At 47.1% G+C, this 19,596-nt stretch overlaps 1 protein-coding gene across 2 annotated transcripts in view; it reads left to right on the forward strand.

Annotated features, from left to right (window-relative positions):
* SLC25A48 (solute carrier family 25 member 48) overlaps positions 1 to 17,738 on the forward strand; it is a 43,358-nt gene extending 25,620 nt beyond the window's left edge. Inside the window, exons 5-8 of one of the 2 annotated variants that reach the window (XM_082650093.1) lie at positions 311 to 568; positions 3,100 to 3,233; positions 13,264 to 13,393; positions 16,560 to 17,738. In XM_082650093.1, coding sequence (XP_082506219.1) covers positions 311 to 568; positions 3,100 to 3,233; positions 13,264 to 13,386 — 515 coding nt within the window. In that variant the 3' untranslated portion in view covers positions 13,387 to 13,393; positions 16,560 to 17,738. The remainder of the gene's footprint in view (positions 1 to 310; positions 569 to 3,099; positions 3,234 to 13,263; positions 13,394 to 16,559) is intronic. The other variant, XM_082650094.1, reaches the window with a different exon arrangement.
* Positions 17,739 to 19,596: the final 1,858 nt, after the last annotated feature.

A 19,596-nucleotide genomic window follows, 5' to 3' on the forward strand; every position in this document is an offset into this window, starting at 1 on the left:
GGCATCGTGCAGTCACATTTACTTAAAAAGACATAGTGATGGTTGACCGAGAACCTCTGGGCATTCTAAGGCAACAGGTGCTTTATCACCTGGCTGGGATTTTGTCCAGTCTGGCTGAACATGCTAGCAGGAGCTCCCTGCTGGGACTTCAGAATACCCATTTGAGTTGCCAAGACGGTCAGAAGTTTTGGTAAAAATCAATTGGTGACGTGAGTGGGAACTGTCAATGGGCTGGGCTGACTCCAATGCCAGACAGTGGTCATTCTCTTGCCCCCAGGTCACTTGCTATCTTTTTGCACTGTCTTTGCAGCCAACCTTGGTTTGAAGCCCAGGGTGGCAGCTCTTGGGGAGCAGCCAGCCTACCAGGGGCCTGTGCATTGCATCATAACCATCGTGCGGACTGAAGGCCTGGCAGGGCTGTACCGGGGCGCCAGTGCCATGCTGCTGCGGGACGTCCCGGGCTACTGCCTCTACTTCATCCCTTATCTGTTCCTGAGTGACTGGATCACGCCCGAGGCCCACACAGGCCCCAGCCCCTGTGCTGTGTGGCTGGCGGGAGGCATGGCAGGTAAGGGCGGCATGGCTGATCCCTGCCCCCGTGCTGACCATGGCAGCAAGACAGCTGGGGAGCCTACCATACCCTTCTCAGCCCTGGGGAAGGGCAGGGTTCATCCAGACACTCATCCAACAATTCTTTGTTAAGTACCTGCTATGGCCAGACCTAGCCAGGCAGACAAAGGGCTAGGAATGGGGAATGGTCCCCCCTCTTTCTCCCATCCCCTTCTCTCTGAGTCCCTATTTGGACTCTTACAGCTTTCAGCTGGAAGGTATATTTTGAGCACTTACTTTGTGTCAGGTATCACTGAGCTTTGAAAAGAAACTCTGTTATCATGGCTCACCTTTTTTGAATACTGGCACCCTGCAAACCTTTCCAATGTGAGATTTTCATTGGCCCCAGAAGGTAGGAATAAGTCTCCCTATTTTTCAGGTGAGAAAACAGGTTCAGCGTGACCAACTCAAGGTCACACAGCTAATGCAGACAGTATAGTAGGGACTCTGCAGTCAGAAAGATCCAAGTTCAAATCCACACTTAGTCATTTTGTGACCATGGACTGGTTACTTAACCTCCTTACTCAGAACCCACGCTGCATGCCCATTTCACCTTGGGTAAAAGTCAATGACCTTGCAATGGTTTCAAGACCATCAGCATTCCAGCTGCCTGTTACCCTTCCGCACTCATTTTTTTTTGCTACCGTCCCCTTACTTTGCTCTGCTCCAGCCACGCTGGTCTCTTTCCTGAAACTTGACTGTGCCTGGCTCTCTCCCCACCACAGGGCCTTTGCATTTGCTATTCCCACTGCTTGGACTTAGCAATGCAGTAGGTCACCAGGGACTTTGACAAGACCCATTTTGATGAAGAGAAGGGTGTGAAAACCTGATTGAAGTGGGATCAAGAGAGAATGGGATGAAAGAAACTGGAGAACCCAAGGACAAAAAAACACTTCTGAGAGATTTGAATGTGCTGTATCGGGAGAGAGAGAAACACAGCTGTAGTCAGAGAGGGGTATGGAAGTCAAGAGAGGATTGCTTCTCAAGAAGGCGGATAACTGATGAGAACGTACTGTATAGCACAGGGAACTCTATCTGATGCACGGTGGTGATCTAAATGTGAGGGAAGTCCAAAAGGGAGGGGATGTCTGTATGTGTATGGCTGATTCCTTTTGTTCTGCAGTGGAGGCTAACACAACCTTGTAAAGCAACCAAACTCCAATAAAAAAAAAAAAGACAGATAACATGGTATGTTTGATGCTGATGGGAAGGATCCACTGGACAGAAGAAAATTGTCATCCCTCCTCCTCATTACCTAATCAGCTGTGCTTGAAACTTAGGAAACACATAACAGAGCCCACATCTTAGCCACCAGACCCCAGTGTTCCCATTCCCCGCCTTGTGCCTGAGGCCTGGCCTGTGCCAGCTCCCAGTAAGTGCTCAGTAAGTAATTCTTGACTGAGAACGCAGACAGGCCCCGGCTGCTCTCATTTCTGGTGAGAGCAGATGCGTGTAGCCTGGCAGTCAAACCTGGTTTTGTAATACCCTCGCCCATGGGCTGAGAACAGGGGAGTGTGCCAGGGCAGCACCTGGGCTGACTCCAGGGGAAAAGCGGCCCCATTTATCCTGGAAGAAGGCAGGAGGGACGAGAGGTCCAGAGGGCTCCCAGAGGACCAAGGGCAGGAGGCTGGGATGGGCAGGGGGCTGGGGACAGGCTAAGGCCTCTTTTGGGAGCCGCTGGGCCGCAGTTACAAAACCTTGCAAACCAGCTGCCTTGGACTTTGGCATCGGTTTGTTTTTCTCTCCCCATCAAAGAATGTGCCAATTTCTCTGTTTATACAATAACCTGGCGTTGTTTTCTTAGAGTCCGTTAAAGTCACAAAGTACTCAAACCAGGACACCTGAACTTATCCAATGAAGATGACCCAGCGGCACATGGTCCTAAGGCTTCTATTCCACATCACTGGAAAAGATAAGAGCTTTTTAAAGACCTGACCCTGCTCTTCTCTGCAATCCCTAAGCTGACCCTTCCTTGGCAAGCAGGCTATGGGAAAGTGTTTGTTTAGCGTCTTCTTCATGTTCAGAGTAAATCCTGCCTCTGGGGAGCTGCCAGCCTTCAGCCTCAGGCCTCACCCTGGTCTCCCTCCCCTGTGCCCGGAAAGTACTATGGGGCCTGTTCCTGTTCCTCCAATAAAAGCTGCTGATAAATCCTTCTGCTTAGGAAGCACTAGCGATGGACCTGGCCCTGTGCTACATGCTTCACATGCCTCAGGTTATTGTCCTCATAGGAGCCCCACGAAGATAGGTGCTGCTGGCCCATGTTACAGAAGACAAACTCAAGGCCTAGAGGTGGCAGGAGACTTCTGCAAAGTCCCACAGCCAGTGGCGAGGGAGGATCAAGAACCCCCTTCATAGGTCCTGACCTTGAGCTGTTTCCACGTCCCCCAGCAGCATATGAAGCCTCTGAATGGTGGAAATCTGCAGGGAGCCGGGTCCCCTCCAGACCCCAACCAGCCAGCCCCTGATACCTATTTGTCTCTCTCTTAACAGGAGCGATTTCTTGGGGGACAGCAACTCCTATGGATGTCGTGAAGAGTCGACTGCAAGCTGACGGGGTTTATATAAACAAATACAAAGGTGTCCTGGACTGTATCTCCCAGAGTTACCAGAAGGAAGGTCTTAAAGTAAGCCCCACAGCAGTCATGCAGGGTCAGTGTCAGTCCCTGGAAGGTAGGGTCAGAGATTTTGGAAGATGTGAGACTACAGAGAAGAGAATCAGGAAACCGAGGTGCTGGCTTTTAAATTATGAAGCACTTGTTTCATCCAGTCCTTGCCCCGGCCTGGAGGAAGAAGTGGGTGTGCACCCAGCTGATGGGTTCAGAGAGGACCGGTAACCTACCTGAGGTCACACAGCTGGTATGTGGCAGAGCCGGGGTCTGGACCCACATCTGTGTTACCAAAGCTGGCCTCCTCATCCAGAAAGGCTAGGAGCTCCTTCCTCACGCCCTGCTTAGCACCTCAGCCTCACCCCTCCTGTAAGTGGGAATTCCCAGAACCACCTCAATCATCACATCTTGCAGGTTCCAATTCCCTGATCTGTCTTCTGCTTTCCACCCCACACAAGTCCAGACCCCATCACCTCTGGTCTCGGCTACTGAGGCAGCCTCCAGCCTGGCCTTGTCTTCCTTCTCCTGAACCTAAAGGGCTTATCCTAAACCCAAGCCTCTACTTGCCTCTAAACTATCTCAGAATGAAGATCAGTTTTCCACATCTAGTGTCCAAAGTTATAAACATCCCCATCTTTCTTGCCTCCCACTATACCCCCTAGTACCCTCATGCTTGCTCTTCCTTGAATGGGCCCCTGGCTTTCTTGGCATGCCTCTTAGTCAGCAGACTTAAGTGCAAAGCCAGGTCTGGCTACTTGTGAACTGAGGGAATCCAGGCAAGCTTCCCCTCTCTGGGCCTCAATTTCTCCAATGACAATCACCCCTACCATGAGCAGCAGAGATATTTGTAGGTTAAATTAAATTAGGCATATAAAAAGTGCTCAGTTTAATGTATAACACATAGAGAACATTTAGAAAGAGTCATCTGTTTATCATTAGCATTAGTATTAGTAGTTTTATTAGTGTTAATGTTACTATTGACCTATGAGGCCTTGCCTCATCCCAAGCCCTCCAATCCTTACTAACTGCCACTCCAGTGTGTCCAAACTTCTGCTTTTTTGCTCCAATGGAGTGCCAGAGCTTGTCCTCTGGAAAACTGGACTTCCACAAAGGCTCTCTCATCTGTGTGTGACCTCCCAAGTCAGTGTTCTCCAGCTGCTCCTGGACTACAGCCAAGAGTGGCTGGAGCCAATTCACAGGCTACTGCAGGTTTCACTGCCAGTACTGAGGTCTGTCTGACTATTAGCTGATGCACAGGTGGGAAAGACTCCTCTTGGGTCCCTTGGTGTATGGTACTGGATCCCACAACTCCCACAGAGGCACTTTTGTTCATGGATGGATGCTGAATTTTTGTTGTTGAACTGAGGACAAAATAAGGGACATTTGGGGCTGCCATGATGCTAGTGTCACTCTCCCCATGTATTTACCTTTTGTGAGATTTTTACAATATCTCTTCATACAGCTGCAAGTTAACTGTCTAGTGATTTTATTTCAGCCTGCAGGGCTCTCTTGAGAATTTCTTACCAGGTAGATCTAGTGGTAATGAACTCCTTCAGCTTTTGTTTATCTGGGAATGTCTTGATTTCTCTCTCACCCTTGAAGGATAGTTTTTCTGGATATAGAATCCTTTCTTGACAGTTTTGTTCTTTTTCTTTCAGCACTTTGGATATATTCGCCCATTGCCTTCTGGCTGCTAAAGTTTCTGATGAGTAATCTGCTGAAAGTCTTACAGAGGATACTTTTTATCTGCTTTCAAGATTCTCTCTTTGTCTTTCAAAAGTTTATTATAATGTGTCTTCTTGTAGGTCTCTTTGAATTCATCTTGCTTGGAGTTCATTGAGCTTCTTTGATGTTTATATTCATGTCTTTCATCATATTTGGGAAGTTTTTGGCCCTATTACTTCATATATTCTCTCTCTCTCTCTCTCTCTCTCTCTCTCTCTCTCTCTCTCTCTCTTCTCCTTGGACTCCTACAATGAATATGTTGCTCTGTTTGATAGTTTCCCACAAGTCCCTTAGGCTCTGTTTACTTTTCTTCAGTGTTATTTCTTTCTGTCACTCAGACCCAATAATTTCTCTTATCCTATCTTTAAGTTTGCTGATTCTTTCCTCTGCCTGTTCAAATAAACCTTTGAATCATTCTAGTAAATTTTTCATTTCAGTTATTCATTCATTCATTCAGTGCTTTTCAGCTCCAGAATTTGTTTGCTTTCTCTCTGGGTTTTCTATTTCTTTATTGATATTTCTATTTTGTTCACATATCATTTTCTTGACTCTCTTCACATCTTTCTTTAGTTCTTCAAGCATCTTCAAGAAGGATATTTTAAAGTCTTTGTCAAGTAGATATGCTATCAGGTCTTTTTCAGGGACATTTTATTTTGATTTTTTTTCTTTGAGTGGACCACACTTTCCTGTTTCTTATATGCCTTGTGATTTTTTATTGAAAACTAGACATTTGAATCTAATAATGTGGTAACTCTAGAAGTCCAATTCTCCCTCTTCCCCAGGGTGTGGTGGGTTTTGTTATTATTTTTGATTGCTGTAGACTATCTCTGTGCCAATGATCAATCTGAGGTGTAAACTTAAGGTTTTCTCAGTGTTTTTCTGAGCCTGTGCCTTTCCCTGGGCATACGCAGTCACTTTCTAATTTTCCTCATACATGCAGTCGCTTTTGAATGTCCTAGTCTGGCTCCCAAAAGAGGAAAAAGAGAGAAATGAAGGGAAGGGAAAGGGGCACCATCCCTTTAAACTCCCTGGAAGTCACTTCAGCCAGTGAACAAGGGGGTTGCAAGATGGAGGGGGAGGTTAAACAAGAATGACTGCCCTCCTCTTTGCACCTCATGATCAGAAACAGCAATCAGTGACCAGAACACAGATGTCCAGTATTTGGAGGACAAGGTTCTCATTGCCCACCCTGGTTCCCACAAGCTGTGTGCAGGTTACTCCAGGAACATGTGCATAGATGCCTGCCAAAGGGCTTGGGATGGGGGATGGGTAGCTGCTACTGTGCTAAATGCTGACATTGACTGAAATTAACCACTGCCCAAACCCTCTCCTGGAAGTTGGAAGCCTTCGGTAAACTCCAGAGTTCTAAAGTAGTTACATCAGACAAATTCTGTCTGTGTAATAGTTATCTAGGTGAGGAGACAGAGTCCTGGTATTTTCTACTCTGCCATGTTCCTAGAATTCTCACCTCAGTTGTTTTTTTTTCTTTTCCAGTTTTATTGAGATATAATGGACATATAGCACTGTAGATGTTTAAGGTGTACAGCATAATGATTTGACTTACATATATCATGAAATGATGACCACAATAAATTTAGCGAACATCTATCACCTCATATAGATACAACTTAAAGAAATAGAAAAATACTTTTTTCCTTGTGATGAGAACTCAGGATCTACTCTCTTAACCACTTTCATACATAATGTACAGCAGTGTTCATCATATTTATCATGTTGTACATTACATGTTGTATATCCCCTCCCACCACCCCTCACTTCTGGTAACCACAAATCTGATCTCTTTTTCTCTATTTGTTTGTTTTAGAAGTATAATTGACCTACAACACTTTGTTAGTTCCTGGTACACAACATAGTGATTTGATGTTCCTATGCATTTCAAAATGATCACCATGATAAGTCTAATTACCGTCTGTCACCATACAAAGATATTACATAATTATTGACTATATTCCTCACACAGTACATTTCATACCGATTACTCATTTAGTTTGTAACTGCAAGTTTGTACCTGTTAATTTCCCTCACCTATTTCTCTCCTCCTCAACATCCTTCCCCTTTGGCAACAACCTGTTTGTTCTCTGTATCTATGACTCTGTTTCTGGTTAGTTATGTTTGTTCATTTGTTTTGTTTTTTAGACTCCACATATAAGTGAAATCATACAGTATTTGTCTTTCTCTGACTTATTTCACTTAGCATAATACCTTCTAGGTCCATCCATGTTTTCACAAATGTCAATATTTAATTCAGTCTTGGCTATTGTAAATAATGCTGCAATGAACATAGGAGTGCATGTATCTTTTCTAATTAGCGTTTTTATTTTCTTTAGGTAAATACCCAGGAGTGGAATTGCTGGATTGTATGGTAGTTCTATTTTTAATTTTTTTTGAGGAACCTCCATACTATTTTCCATAGTGCTGCACCAATTTACATTCCCACCAACAGTGTGCAAGGGTTCCCTTTTCTCCACATCCTCACCAACACATGTTATTTCTTGTCTTTTTGATAATAGCCATTCTGACTGGGGTGAGGTGCTATCTCATTGTGGTTTTGATTTGCATTTCCCTGATGATTAGTGATTTTCAGCATCTTTTCATATGTATGTTGGCCATCTGTGTGTCTTCTTTGGAAAAATGTCTTTGCAGGTCCTCTGCCCAGTTTTTAATTGGGTTGTTTGGTTTTTTGATGTTGAGTTATATGAGTTCTTTGTATATTTTGGATATTAACCCCTTATCAGATATATCATTTGCAAATATCTTCTGTCATTCAGTAGGCAGCGTTTTCATTTTGCTGGTAGTTTCCTTCACTGTGAAAAACCTTTTTAGTTTGATATAGTCCCATTTGTTTATTTTTGTTTTTGTTTCCCTTACCTGAGGAGACTGATCTCAAAAAATATTGCTAAGATTGATGTCAAAGAATGTATAGCCTATGTTTTCTTCTAGAAGTTTTATGGTTTCAGGTCTTAGTTTAAGTCTTTAATCCACTTTGCATTTATATAGGGTGTGAGAAAGTAGTCCAGTTTTTCCAACACCATTATTGAAGTGGCTTTATTTTCCCCATTTTATATTCTTGCCTCCTTTGTCATAGATCAATTGCCCATATAAGCATGGGTTCATCTCTGGGTCGTCCATTCTATTCCATTGATCTATGTGTCTGTTTTTGTGCCAGTATCATACTGTTTTGATTACTGTAGCTTTGTAGTATAGTTTGAAATCAGGGAGCATGGTACCTCTAGCTTTGTTCTTTGTTCTTAAGATTGTTTTGGCTATTCAAGGTCTTTTGTTTTTCCATCCAAATTTTAGAATTATTTGTTCTAGTTCCATGAAAAATGCCATTGATATTTTGATAGGGGTTGCATTTCATCTGTAGATTGCCTTGGGGAGTATGGTCTTTTTAATAATATTAATTCTTCCAATCCATGAGCATGGTATATCTTTCCAACTGTTTGTGTCATCTTCAGTGTCTTTCATTGATGTCTTATAGTTTACCAAGTACCTTTTACCTCCTTAGTTAGATTTATTCCTAGGTATTTTTTATGCAGTTGTAAATGGGACTGTTTTCTTAATTTCTCTTTCTGATAGTTCATTGTTAGCAACAAATTTCTGTGTATTAATTTTGTATCCTGAAACTTTACTAAATTCATTGAAGAGTTCTGGTAGTTTTTTGGGGGCATCTTTAGGATTTTCTATGTATAGTATCATGTCATCTGCAAACAGTGACAGTTTTACATCTTCTTTTCTAATTCAGATTCCTTTTATTTCTTTTTCTTCTCTGATTGCTGTGGCTAGGGCTCCCAATACTATGCTAAATAAAAGTGGCAAGAGTGGATCTTCTTAGAGGAAATGCTTTCTGATCTTAGAGGAAATGCTTTCAGCCTTTCACCATTGATTAAGAAGTTAGCTGTGGGCTTGTCATATATGGCCTTTATTATTTTTATCATAAATACATGTTGAATCAATTGTCTTTTGTATTTTTTTAGCAGAAGCACAGTTTGTGATTCAACCAACAAATACAGAGTGACACATAACAGAGATTCAAAAGAGATGCTCAGTTTTTATTTGAGATTTTTTTTCTATTTCCCCAAATATTAATGTATCATTTTTCCAAAAAGTCCTGTAGAAGCAAAATATATTGCTGATATTATTTCCTCCAAAAATTTACTGTGTTCTGTTAAAAGCAAAGTCCTAGAAAACAACTGAGGTCAGATGATTGATTTCTTAACCTCAAAAGTGTCTGACCCAAAGTTTATAGTCAGAGACAGGTTTTAAGCAGAGATAGCAATATTCAACTTGATTAACCACATCATTGACTGAAATTATTTTTTATTAGTTGCTTAAAAAATGTGTAGTATGTAGGGCTTCCCTGGTGCCGCAGTGGTTGAGAGTCCGCCTGCCGATGCAGGGGACACGGGTTTGTGCCCTGGTCCGGGAAGATCCCACATGCCGCGGAGCGGCTGGGCCCGTGAGCCATGGCCGCTGAGCCTGCGCGTCTGGAGCCTGTGCTCCGCAACGGGAGAGGCCACAACAGTGAGAGGCCCGCGTACCGCAAAAAAAAAAATGGTAGTATGTGAACATAGGAAGCTTCAAAAGGTATAAGAGGATATACTGTCTAAATGTCCCTCCTGTGACCCCCTGCCAGTCTTCTCTCAAAGGCAATCACTGTTATAAGTTTCTTGTGATATATTTTCAAAATATTCACAGCCTATGCAAGCATATATGTGTGTATGTGTATTTATGTATGTTTGTATATGTGCTTGCATATAAACATACATAGTGACATGATTAAAAAGATAATCTTATACAGCCCTGGAAAGTTGGGTGGTCTCACAGTCAGATCCCCAGCTGCGGCAGGTGGAGCATCTTTTCCCAAGGCCGAGGGGTGGCTCCAATCCTACTGAGCTTGAGTGCTGGCTTTGTGGAGTGTGCATTCCCAAACAGTTTTACTGCAGCTCACTGAGGCTGCAACCTATTCTCACTGCCCTATGGAAGAAGAACTCAGTGATAGTAAAGAACTGGAAAGGAGTGAAATAATGGCAATGGTACCCAATCTTAGTAGCCCCTTGTAACTCAGTGATTACCAGTAAAGCAGTCTTTATGGTAGGGGAACTAGTAAGTCCATGGACTTCTGGGGCATTCCCAAGTCAGAACGGAAGAAAGGTGGGGTAGTTTTGGATCCATTCTCTGCCTGCTGCGAGGATCGTCCTAAACCACATGAGCATGGCTCACACTTGGAGAGCTGTCATCTGCAATAAGGAGGCTGGAGGAGTGACTTGATGTCCTCTAGCTCCACAGAGGTGACTGTTGTGCGGGGGTTTGTGACAGTGGGATGAGACTGGATGACTCTGAGGAGAGATGGAGGGGACCATTTGTAAGTAGGCACCAGCGTTGGTTACTCTTTGGTTCTGCCACTTGGGGGATCTGAAGGCCTCCCTCTACTCCAGGAATCCCCCACTACCACCAGGATGCTTTCAGCCCAGAGACCATTTTTTTTTTCACATCAAGGAGTTTGTTCGTTCGTTCATTCATTCATTCATTCATTCATTCACTCCTTCATTCATCTGCCTGTCCATCCATCCATTGATTCATTTAATAAGATTTATAGAGGATCCTCTAGTCCAAGCACCGTGCAGATGCTGGGGATTCAGATGTGAGCCACACACACAGCCCTGTTGTCACTACTCTGACTGGGACTTTTTTTTTTTTTTTTTTTTTGCGGTACGCGGGCCTCTCACTGTTGTGGCCTCTCCCATTGCGGAGCACAGGCTCCGGACGCGCAGGCTCATCGGCCATGGCTCACGGGCCCAGCCGCTCCACGAACCTGCATCCCCTGCATCGGCAGGCGGACTCTCAACCACTGCGCCACCAGGGAAGTTCTGACTGGGACTATTAATGAAGGGATAGACAAGTCATAGGTGATTGGAGGATGGTGTGAGAAGTGCTGTGATGGCAGAGATACTGAGGGCACAGAAGACAGCGGGCCATAATCCTACTTGGGGTGGCCATGGCAGGGCTACCAGAGGCTATAGCCGAGTCTGGGGAGGATTCCAGCAGAGGGGACCAGAAGAGGCTCAGTGGTGAGAGAGAGCTGGCCTGTTAGGAGGAATGAATGGCAGGCCAATATACTGCCCACAGTGTCAAGTGTAAGAGGCAGCTCAGAGCAGTGCAAGGAGAGAGCATGTGGGTCCTGGCAGGCCAGGGAAGGGTATGGACTTGACCTTGGGAAGTGGGGAGCCATTGAGGATTCATGAGGAAAGACTCTGTCTACTGTTTTTGTGTTCCAAAAGCCAAGGTGATAGCCAGTAGCTCTGCACTATTTTTGCCATCTTTGGGCCTCACAGCAGAGCAGGCCATAGCTAGGGGTAAGTAGGCACCAGTGTTGGTTACTCTTTTGTTCTGCCACTCGGGGGATCTGAAGGCCTCCCTCCACTCCGGAAATCCCCCACTACCACAACCACCACCAGGATGCTTTCAGCCCCAGAGACCATTCTTTTTTCACATCAAGGAGTTCGTTCGTTCATGCATTCATGAACTCTGGCTGCCTGAAGTGGCCCACGGCTCCTGCACGGCCCAGTGCTATGGGAGAGGAGGGTCACATTCCAAGCTGCGTCCTGCCTGGCTTGCCTCGCCTTGCAGAGCCAAACCCCGGTGCACACGGGAGCCTCTCTGTGCACCCGGCATGGAATTTTCCTCTCAGAGGCTGACCCAGTTCCTTGCTGCTATTCAGTCACTCTGGCTGAGTCTGTGGAATTCCATAAAGGTTAGACATTAGAGAGGAGTCCTAATGTTACAAGGAGCCTTCCTGCCCCCTACCTGAATTGCTCCAGGGTTAGGCTGGGCCACTTGCTCACCTCTGGGGATCTTAAGCTCCCTTCCCTGGGGCCAAGGCTCCCTCACCCCCCAAGGTACACTGAGGGCCTTCTCTCTCCTTCCTGACAAAGCTGCATGTCCCAGGCTGCCACGAGTGCCATGGTGCAGGCTCCTCTCCTGAAGGATGTCTGTCACCTGATGTCCTGGCCCATGACAGTGGCCTGCACCTACCCTGACATCACAGTGTCCAACAACTAAGAAAACTGGGGACATGTAAGGGATTTCTACCTTCTGAAAATTATAGTACCAGGTCTAGTCCGTAAACAGTAAATTATACAGGCATCAATAAACAAGTTTATATCTTACACCTGACAGTTCTCAGGTCATTCACACTTGGGTAGTGATTTGCCTTCAGACACGTGATCTCTTCCCAAAGAAGACATTTAATGACAGCTCCTCCCCATTCCACCCCTCACCAAGGCCTTTATTTATTCTCATCATGTTCTAGGTTATGCTGTAGTTACTCCTGAATGGGGCTTATCTTCCCTAGTAGGTTATCAACTTCCCAAGGGCTGCAACCACACCACAGAGATCAGTGTCTACCCAGCACCAGGCAGGAAGATTCAGGGTGGAAGGAAAGCATCTTACCATATTCCCTAGGGGTGAAGACAAATACAGTCTTCATGTACTAAAGGCCGGGTTTAGGCCACTGGTACTAACACACCTCAGCACTAATGAGCGAAGTGGAGTGCTTACTCTGTATGAAGTGGTGACTGCTGATAATAAGGATGGTGGTGTGATTGTCAACAGTTAAGGAGTGCTTTACTGCTGGACAGGCACTGTGAAAATGCCTTTAAAAGCAACGTCTCATCTATTCCCTCAAAAATTGTAGGAGGTCAATGGTATTATCACCCCCATCTGACAGTTGGGAAAATTGACTTCTAGAGACTTTGCTATTTTCCCAAGTAACACAGCTACTAACTGGCAAACTGTATCTGGACTCCAGGTGTGTCACCTTGAGCAGGGCCTGAGTTCCCCCTACCCTGCCCCTTTGGGGACATCCTGTGAAGCACCTGTCACAGATGTTGGTCATGGCCGGGTGCTCTACCACTGCAAAGCGTGTGGAGCTCTGACTTGCAGAGTCCCGAGAACCGAGCATGTGTGCGCATGCTCACGAGAGAGCGCAACAATTAAGCGGAGCGTATGTGGTGTTCGCGGGACTCACCTGTGGGCGCATAGTATGTAGCGCATGCGTACCGGGCCTGCGAAGGAACGCGCCTTCAGGAGTGACGTGGCTGAGGGCGGGGGCGTGGCTGGGGTGTGTGTGTGCTGAGCGGGGAGGGTCTTCACCTTCCCCGTCCTTTGGGCTCTGTAGGGTCCAGCCTGGGACAGGGGGCTGCGTGGGTGGGCAGCAGCGCCGGCCCTGGCTCTGCCCTCGGTGGCAGCCCTGCGGAAGGTGCAGGTCAGTGCCCTGTGATAACGCCGCCTCCTGCCAAAGGTGTTTTTCAGAGGCATCACGGTCAATGCCGTGCGGGGCTTCCCCATGAGCGCGGCCATGTTCCTTGGGTACGAGCTCTCGCTGCAGGCGATCCGCGGGGACCACGTGGCGACCAGCCCCTGAGCGCAAGGTCAGTGCACCTCTTTCCCAGCCGCTTGTGCCCTCCTGGAGCTTAAAACTTTGTTCTTTGAGGTGAAAATGGTGTGGCCTTCTGAAACATCCCTCTGTCATTTGTTTCCTGTTTAATCTGTGTTAATTCTGGGCTAGAATTGCCACCCTTCTTGTCATCAAAAAGCCCTTCTGAAATGCCCACCTGTGGCTGATGGTGAGCTGGACGCTCAGTAACTGAGGTCGACACAGAACTTACCTGTTTATAGTGAGCTCACCTATCTTGTTTCCCATTCAGTAGCTTCAACAGCCCTTGAAGAGACGCGTGTTTAGCTTCACTGTACAATTTAAATAACCCAGGCTCAAGACTGAGGACTTGAACCAGGGTACCCACAGCCTGTTACACAGGCAGCATCTCCCCACCTCCCTGCTGAACTCAGTCTAGGTCTGAGGACAGGCTCCCAGAGCTCTAGAGGACAGCCTCTGCTATACCATCCCTGCCTCCCTCACCCTCTCCTTTTCCTGTTCTCATTGTAGAAAGATCACTGCAGCCAAAGGGATCTAAAAACAGAAATCTGAACAAGTGACTCCCTTGCTCCAGTGTCCTCAGTGGCTTCCCATTGCCCTCTAGGTTATGTTTCAGTCCTTAACAGCCTCGTTCTCACCAGCATCTTAAACATACCATCCTCACTCTCGCCTCTGGGTCTTTGTGCATGCCACCCTTGCCTGACACCGTCTTCTCAGGCCTTCCTCTTGTTTTTGGCCTCACCAACTCCTCTTTGTTGTCCAAGCCTTGGTGTAGAGGTCTCCTCCTCCAGGAAGCCTGCCCTGATGTCTCAGCCAGGAGGATGTGCGCCTGCTATAGGCTCTGCTGTGTCCCTACCACATGCCCTCGCATTATAACTGCCTGCCAACTTTCCTCACTCCCCAGCCAGCACGAAGGTCCCAGGAGAGCTGTAACTATGTTTTCACCTCTGTATCACTAGTGGTTCTCACGAAGGCTGGCACACAAATGGCCACTCAGAAACACCGTTGAGTAGACGGATGATCAACTTCCAATATCCCCTCAATTCCTCCCCTTCTTTTCCTCCCCTGTTTCTCCTTCTCTAGCCCCAAACTAGTTGTGTGCAGAGCTCAGAAGACAAAGTGGGATTAGTCACTGAATTTTCTAGAAAACAAGAGACCATTTTGCTTCAGTCGTGGTGACTGCAAATTCTCTCAGAAAGGATTGTCTTCATTAGGAAGGTCTAGCCAGCCTCCCTGTTGACTGCCCTGGGGCATCAGAGTCTGGCTAGGATGCATGGATGGGGCCAGACCCTAGAGCCAAGGGAAGGATGGATGAGAATGAGCCCAGGCCCAGCCCTGGACGCTGGCTTTAAATCCCAAGCTTGAGCTTTTCACTAAAGCACCTATATCCGCAGCTTTTGCTGGCGTTTTGCCCTCTCCTACTAAAGGAAAAGGGCAGCAACACATTTTGCATAATTAAATATCCTGGGTAAAGAGTCACTGAACTTGGGTTATGTCCAAGGCAGGGAAGAGAAGTCTGGTTCTTAAAGCTGTGCTCAGATACTGGCCACATCCCCCTTTTAACAGATGAAAGTGACTTTAAAACAATCCTATCATAAAATCAATGCATTTTTATTGTAGGAAAAAATAGAAAATACAAATAAACAGAAAGAACAAAATAAAAATACCTGTAATCTCATGACCTTGTTAATATTCTTCCAACTTTTTTATCCCCCAAATGGGATCCAACTTTACTCAGTATTTTATAACTCACTCCTCCCATTTACTAGTTCAGGACCATTTTTCCATGTCATTAAATCTTCAGCTGCAAAGCGGGTTTAATGCCAAGCCTTCACAGATCCCAGAGTCACTGGACGCTTGCCTGAGCCGTGGCACCCTGCCACTTGTGGCCACCCTGGTGATTGGCTGCTTCAGGAGGGAAGAAGGCGTTGCTAGCAAGCCCCATCCTGATTGTCCTGGATTTGACCTTTCAGAGCAGTGCCCCAACTGGAAGCTTTTCCTTCTGAAAGCGCTCTGATAGGACAAGGGGCACAGCTGTCTGTGTGCCTTTTCTTTGCTGGGGTGGCAAGGGGGCTGGTGCCTCTCAGGTGGAGGAGGGCGTTCCCAGTGACTCTTCCGGAGCCTCGTCTTGAGCAAGCCTCACCCAAGGAGTTCAACTTCCTCCTCTAATCCAAGAACACCAAAGCCCTTTAATGAGTCCTGGATCTGAATTTATCAAGTCGTGCTGAGGTCTCGGGCAGGTCATGCCCCAGGCAGCAGTAAAACCCACTCTTTGAAGACAAGGCAGCCAGTGCCCGCCTTGTAACCTAGACTGAGGACAGAGTGGGATGAGGTAGTTAGAGAATTAGGGAGCCTAAAAAGTGGTGGGACGCTGTCTATCGCGATTCCTGGGCACAGGTGGTGGGAACGGCGTGGAATTGTTTCCAGGTGCCTGCAGGGAATAGAGTCCAGCCCCAAACAGCTCCAGCCCCCTTCCAACCACTGGATACAGAGCCCTCCCCCGCCCCCCCCCACCCCGCTCCCACGAAGTCCTGGGAAGGAAGAGCACTTCCCTCTCACTCATCCACTCAGTTATCTCGCTCCCAGATCACACATATGAGTGACCCAAGGATCATTTGAAGCCCAGTAAATACCGCACAAGGTGGTGGTTTTGTGATGTGGTTAGTTTTGTCTGTTCACATGGAGAAACCAGGATCAGACTGTACGAGGAAGATGACCTTTGGTGGTAGAAGTGGGGTCCCAGCCACTGCTCAGTGGTCAGCGCTTGTGAATCCAAGCACTGACCTGAATTCTCAGGTCCGAGGCCTGTGAATCCAACTGCACCATCCCTACCGGCCCGCCAGCATCCCCTGCCCCCAGAAATTTCCTGGAATGATGCTGGCCCGCCCTCTGCTGTGATATTCAAACTTCATTGGCCCACTTTCAACTTCAGGAAAATTCATGTTTCAAGGCAGGAAGATACATGTTTTCCTACAATATCTTTTATCGAACTTGTACAGATAACCCCGGACAACCTCATAGCCTTTCCCCAGTCTGTTCTCATGGCGATACTTTGCCCAGTGTTGCTTCACTAAAACAGTTTTCAGATGGATTGACTCCTGGATCTCGCTGACTGATAATCCCAGTTAGATGAAAGTCTTACCTTTCCTCTTTCTTCCCAGAGCCAGCATCACCTGACCAGGGCCTCATTCTGCTACAGCTGATACTGATGGCGGCATCTCTAGAACCTGCGGTAGCGAATTTACTGAAGAGAAAGAACGCCTCCCCGCCGACCCTCAGCCAACCGGTCTCACCTCCGGAATCCCTGCTTTCCCAGTTGCAAGCACTCTTCCTCACCTCTGGGCTGGGGCCGCTGAGCTGCTGCCTTGGAAGGACCTTTGATTCATGACCATCCATTGCAGATCCTCACTGGCACCTGATATCAAGCAGGATCAAATGGACCCTGCCCCCAAGACTGCTGTAAACTCACTGGGAATTCACAGAGGAGCTGGAGTTGTCTCGAAGCTCCCAAATAAAAACATTTCTGTATCAGATGCTTCCGCCTGGCTTCCAAGAGACTGACCACCCTCATTCTTCCCTCTGCTTAGACCCCTGTGGATGTCACCGGCCCAGAGAGGAGCCCGCTCGACACAGGTGAGGAGAGGAACTCAGATGGCGAGCTCGCTTCTTTTTCCCCAGCTGCCTCAGGTGGGCAGGGCGGCGGGGAAGCCTTGTAGCAGGTTTCTCTTCCCCGGACAGTGACATGCGCGGCTGCAACATCTCCGGGATGGCGGCGTTGAGCGCAGGTCGGGTGGGCGTTCTCTGGGCCTTATGTTCACATGGAGGACAAAACAGAACAAAATGAACTCTTTGTCTACAGTCTGATTTCCATTATGATGTCACTAATCTAAATTTTACTTCTCCCTGGGACCACGTGGGGAGGCCACTGCTCTTTTGCTGTTATGTGTCCATGATGTCACTGCCACTTCCACGCCCCCAAGAGCGTCCCTAATCAGTCATACAGCCCCTTCCTCGTGAGCTGAATGCAGCTCCCGAATCCTTCTCAACACGGGGCCCTGGGAAGCCGCCTCCAGCCAGCGTGATGCATCTATTCCTGGCTTAAATCCTGGTGGGGAAAATATCCTTAGATTCCCCCCCCACCACCCCTTTTTTCCCCCTTGAAAGGGTCTTCCTTGCTTTTTCCACTGTCTCCCATCCCCCTTGAGTGATTTGGAGAATGTCTCTGAAAGTCCCCTCCCCCAGCAGACCCAGCACCAACACAAAGCATGGCTCTGGCACCGAGTTGAAAGTGTTCAGTCTCCTCAGCTTATGCTGTTACTGTAGCAAAGGGTTCCCTGCTTGAAATAAAACCCTCAGTGTGGTCTCCTTGATTTTTCTCCTTTACTATCCCTGGCACTGCGGGGTCCCCGGGCAGCTCTGTAGGCTGTGGTCTGAACTCTTCACCCCGCTAGCAGCAGGATGTTTGCTCATTCCTTCGGTCATCAAACATTTTTGAGCATTTACGACATGCAGACGCTGTCCTTGATGTTGGGGACAGCCATGAAGGGCCCCTGTGGTACTTCCATTCTGGCGTGTTAGAGACGGTTCTGTTTACATGAGAGATGGGTCTGCATGCATCGCTGGGCCCGGCGGGCACTATGGATGCTGGTGAAGAGAGGCTGACTAGCATCTGGTTCATTCCCGGGGGAACCTGAGATGTTTTGTATAGCACAACCCAGAACATGTTTCTTAAGTCCTCCTCAGCTAGACCATTTCCTGGCGCTGCTGCTGGTTGCCAGTTTGTTCAGAAGAGTGTTGTATTCACGAGGCCAGGTGGGGTCTTCTGCTGGGTGCTCCTGATGAGCTGAGATCCACAACAACCTTCTGCAGGTGTCAGAACCTGTCCCAGTTTCTTTTGATCATCTTGGCTCCTCTGCGTGATTTAAGGAGGTAAGTTAACATGGAAATATGATGCTGGCCGTATATTAAGTGCAAAAATGAAGTGGAAGGGTAAAATGTGTGCTGTTACTCCTTTAAAAATATACATGTTGGGGCTTCCCTGGTGGCGCAGTGGTTAAGAATCCGCCTGCCAATGCAGGGGACACGGGTTCGAGCCCTGGCCCGGGAAGACCCCACATGCCGCGGAGCAACTAAACCTGTGCGCCACAACTACTGAGCCTGCATGCCACAACTACTGAGCCCGTGAGCCACAACTACTGAAGCCCGCATGCCTAGAGCCCATGCTCTGCAACAAGAGAAGGCACCGTGAAGCCCACACACTGCAACGAAGTGTAGCCCCCTCTCGCCACAACTAAAGAAAGCCCGTGCACAGCAATACAACACAGCCAAAAATAAAAATAAATTAATTTTTAAAATATATATATGTTATATAAATATATTCTAATTATGCATAATTATATAGATATTGAAAAGAATCTGGAAGGATACACACCAAACTTAATAGTGGCTATTTTGGGAATATGGAATTGGGGGAAGGCTTTCAATTTCTACTTTGATGATGATGGTGATTTCTCTGTGCACCACTATAGTGTTTCAATCTTTTATAGTGAGCATATATTGATTTTATAATTTTTAAAAATAAAGCCACATCTATTTGCAGAGCTGGGTTCCATGCTGGGCACTTATTTCTCGGGCTCCCGCTGGCTCAGCTGCACAGGCCAACTTCAGGCTCTAAGTAACAGCCCTTCCTCTGCCTGCCCTGCCCACCCCCGTGCCAGTTACACACAGCCTGCAGCACACTTTCTGCACACACACACACACACACACACACACACAGGAACACCTGGACAGCAAAAGGATGGGCCTCAACCTTAATGAAGGCACTCGACCCCAACCCAGACAAACCTCATGTGTAGCCAGTACTGGGAGGGGTCAACCAGCAATGGCCCCTCTTCCTGTTAGATTCTCCTGGAGGAGATAATCTTGTGGAATAATTGGGACCAACAGTTTGGGGGTTTTCCTTAGTCCACACGTCATACACTCAACCCAAAAGATGTGTGTTGAATCTGACTCTGTATCAGGTGCTTGTGCTAGGCATGCTGGGTGACCACGGGAACCTTAGTACAGGCTGATCTGTGTCATCATCAGGAATACGTTTACAGATGGAATTCCATTTGTTTTTCTTTTTTTTTTTGGCTGAGCCTTGCGGCAGGTGGGATCTTAGTTCCCCGACTAGGGATCAAACTGTGCCCCCTGCAT

This window comes from Grampus griseus, assembly GCF_964374135.1.
Source record: "Grampus griseus genome assembly, chromosome: 3".
NCBI classification, from domain to species: Eukaryota; Metazoa; Chordata; class Mammalia; order Artiodactyla; family Delphinidae; genus Grampus; species Grampus griseus.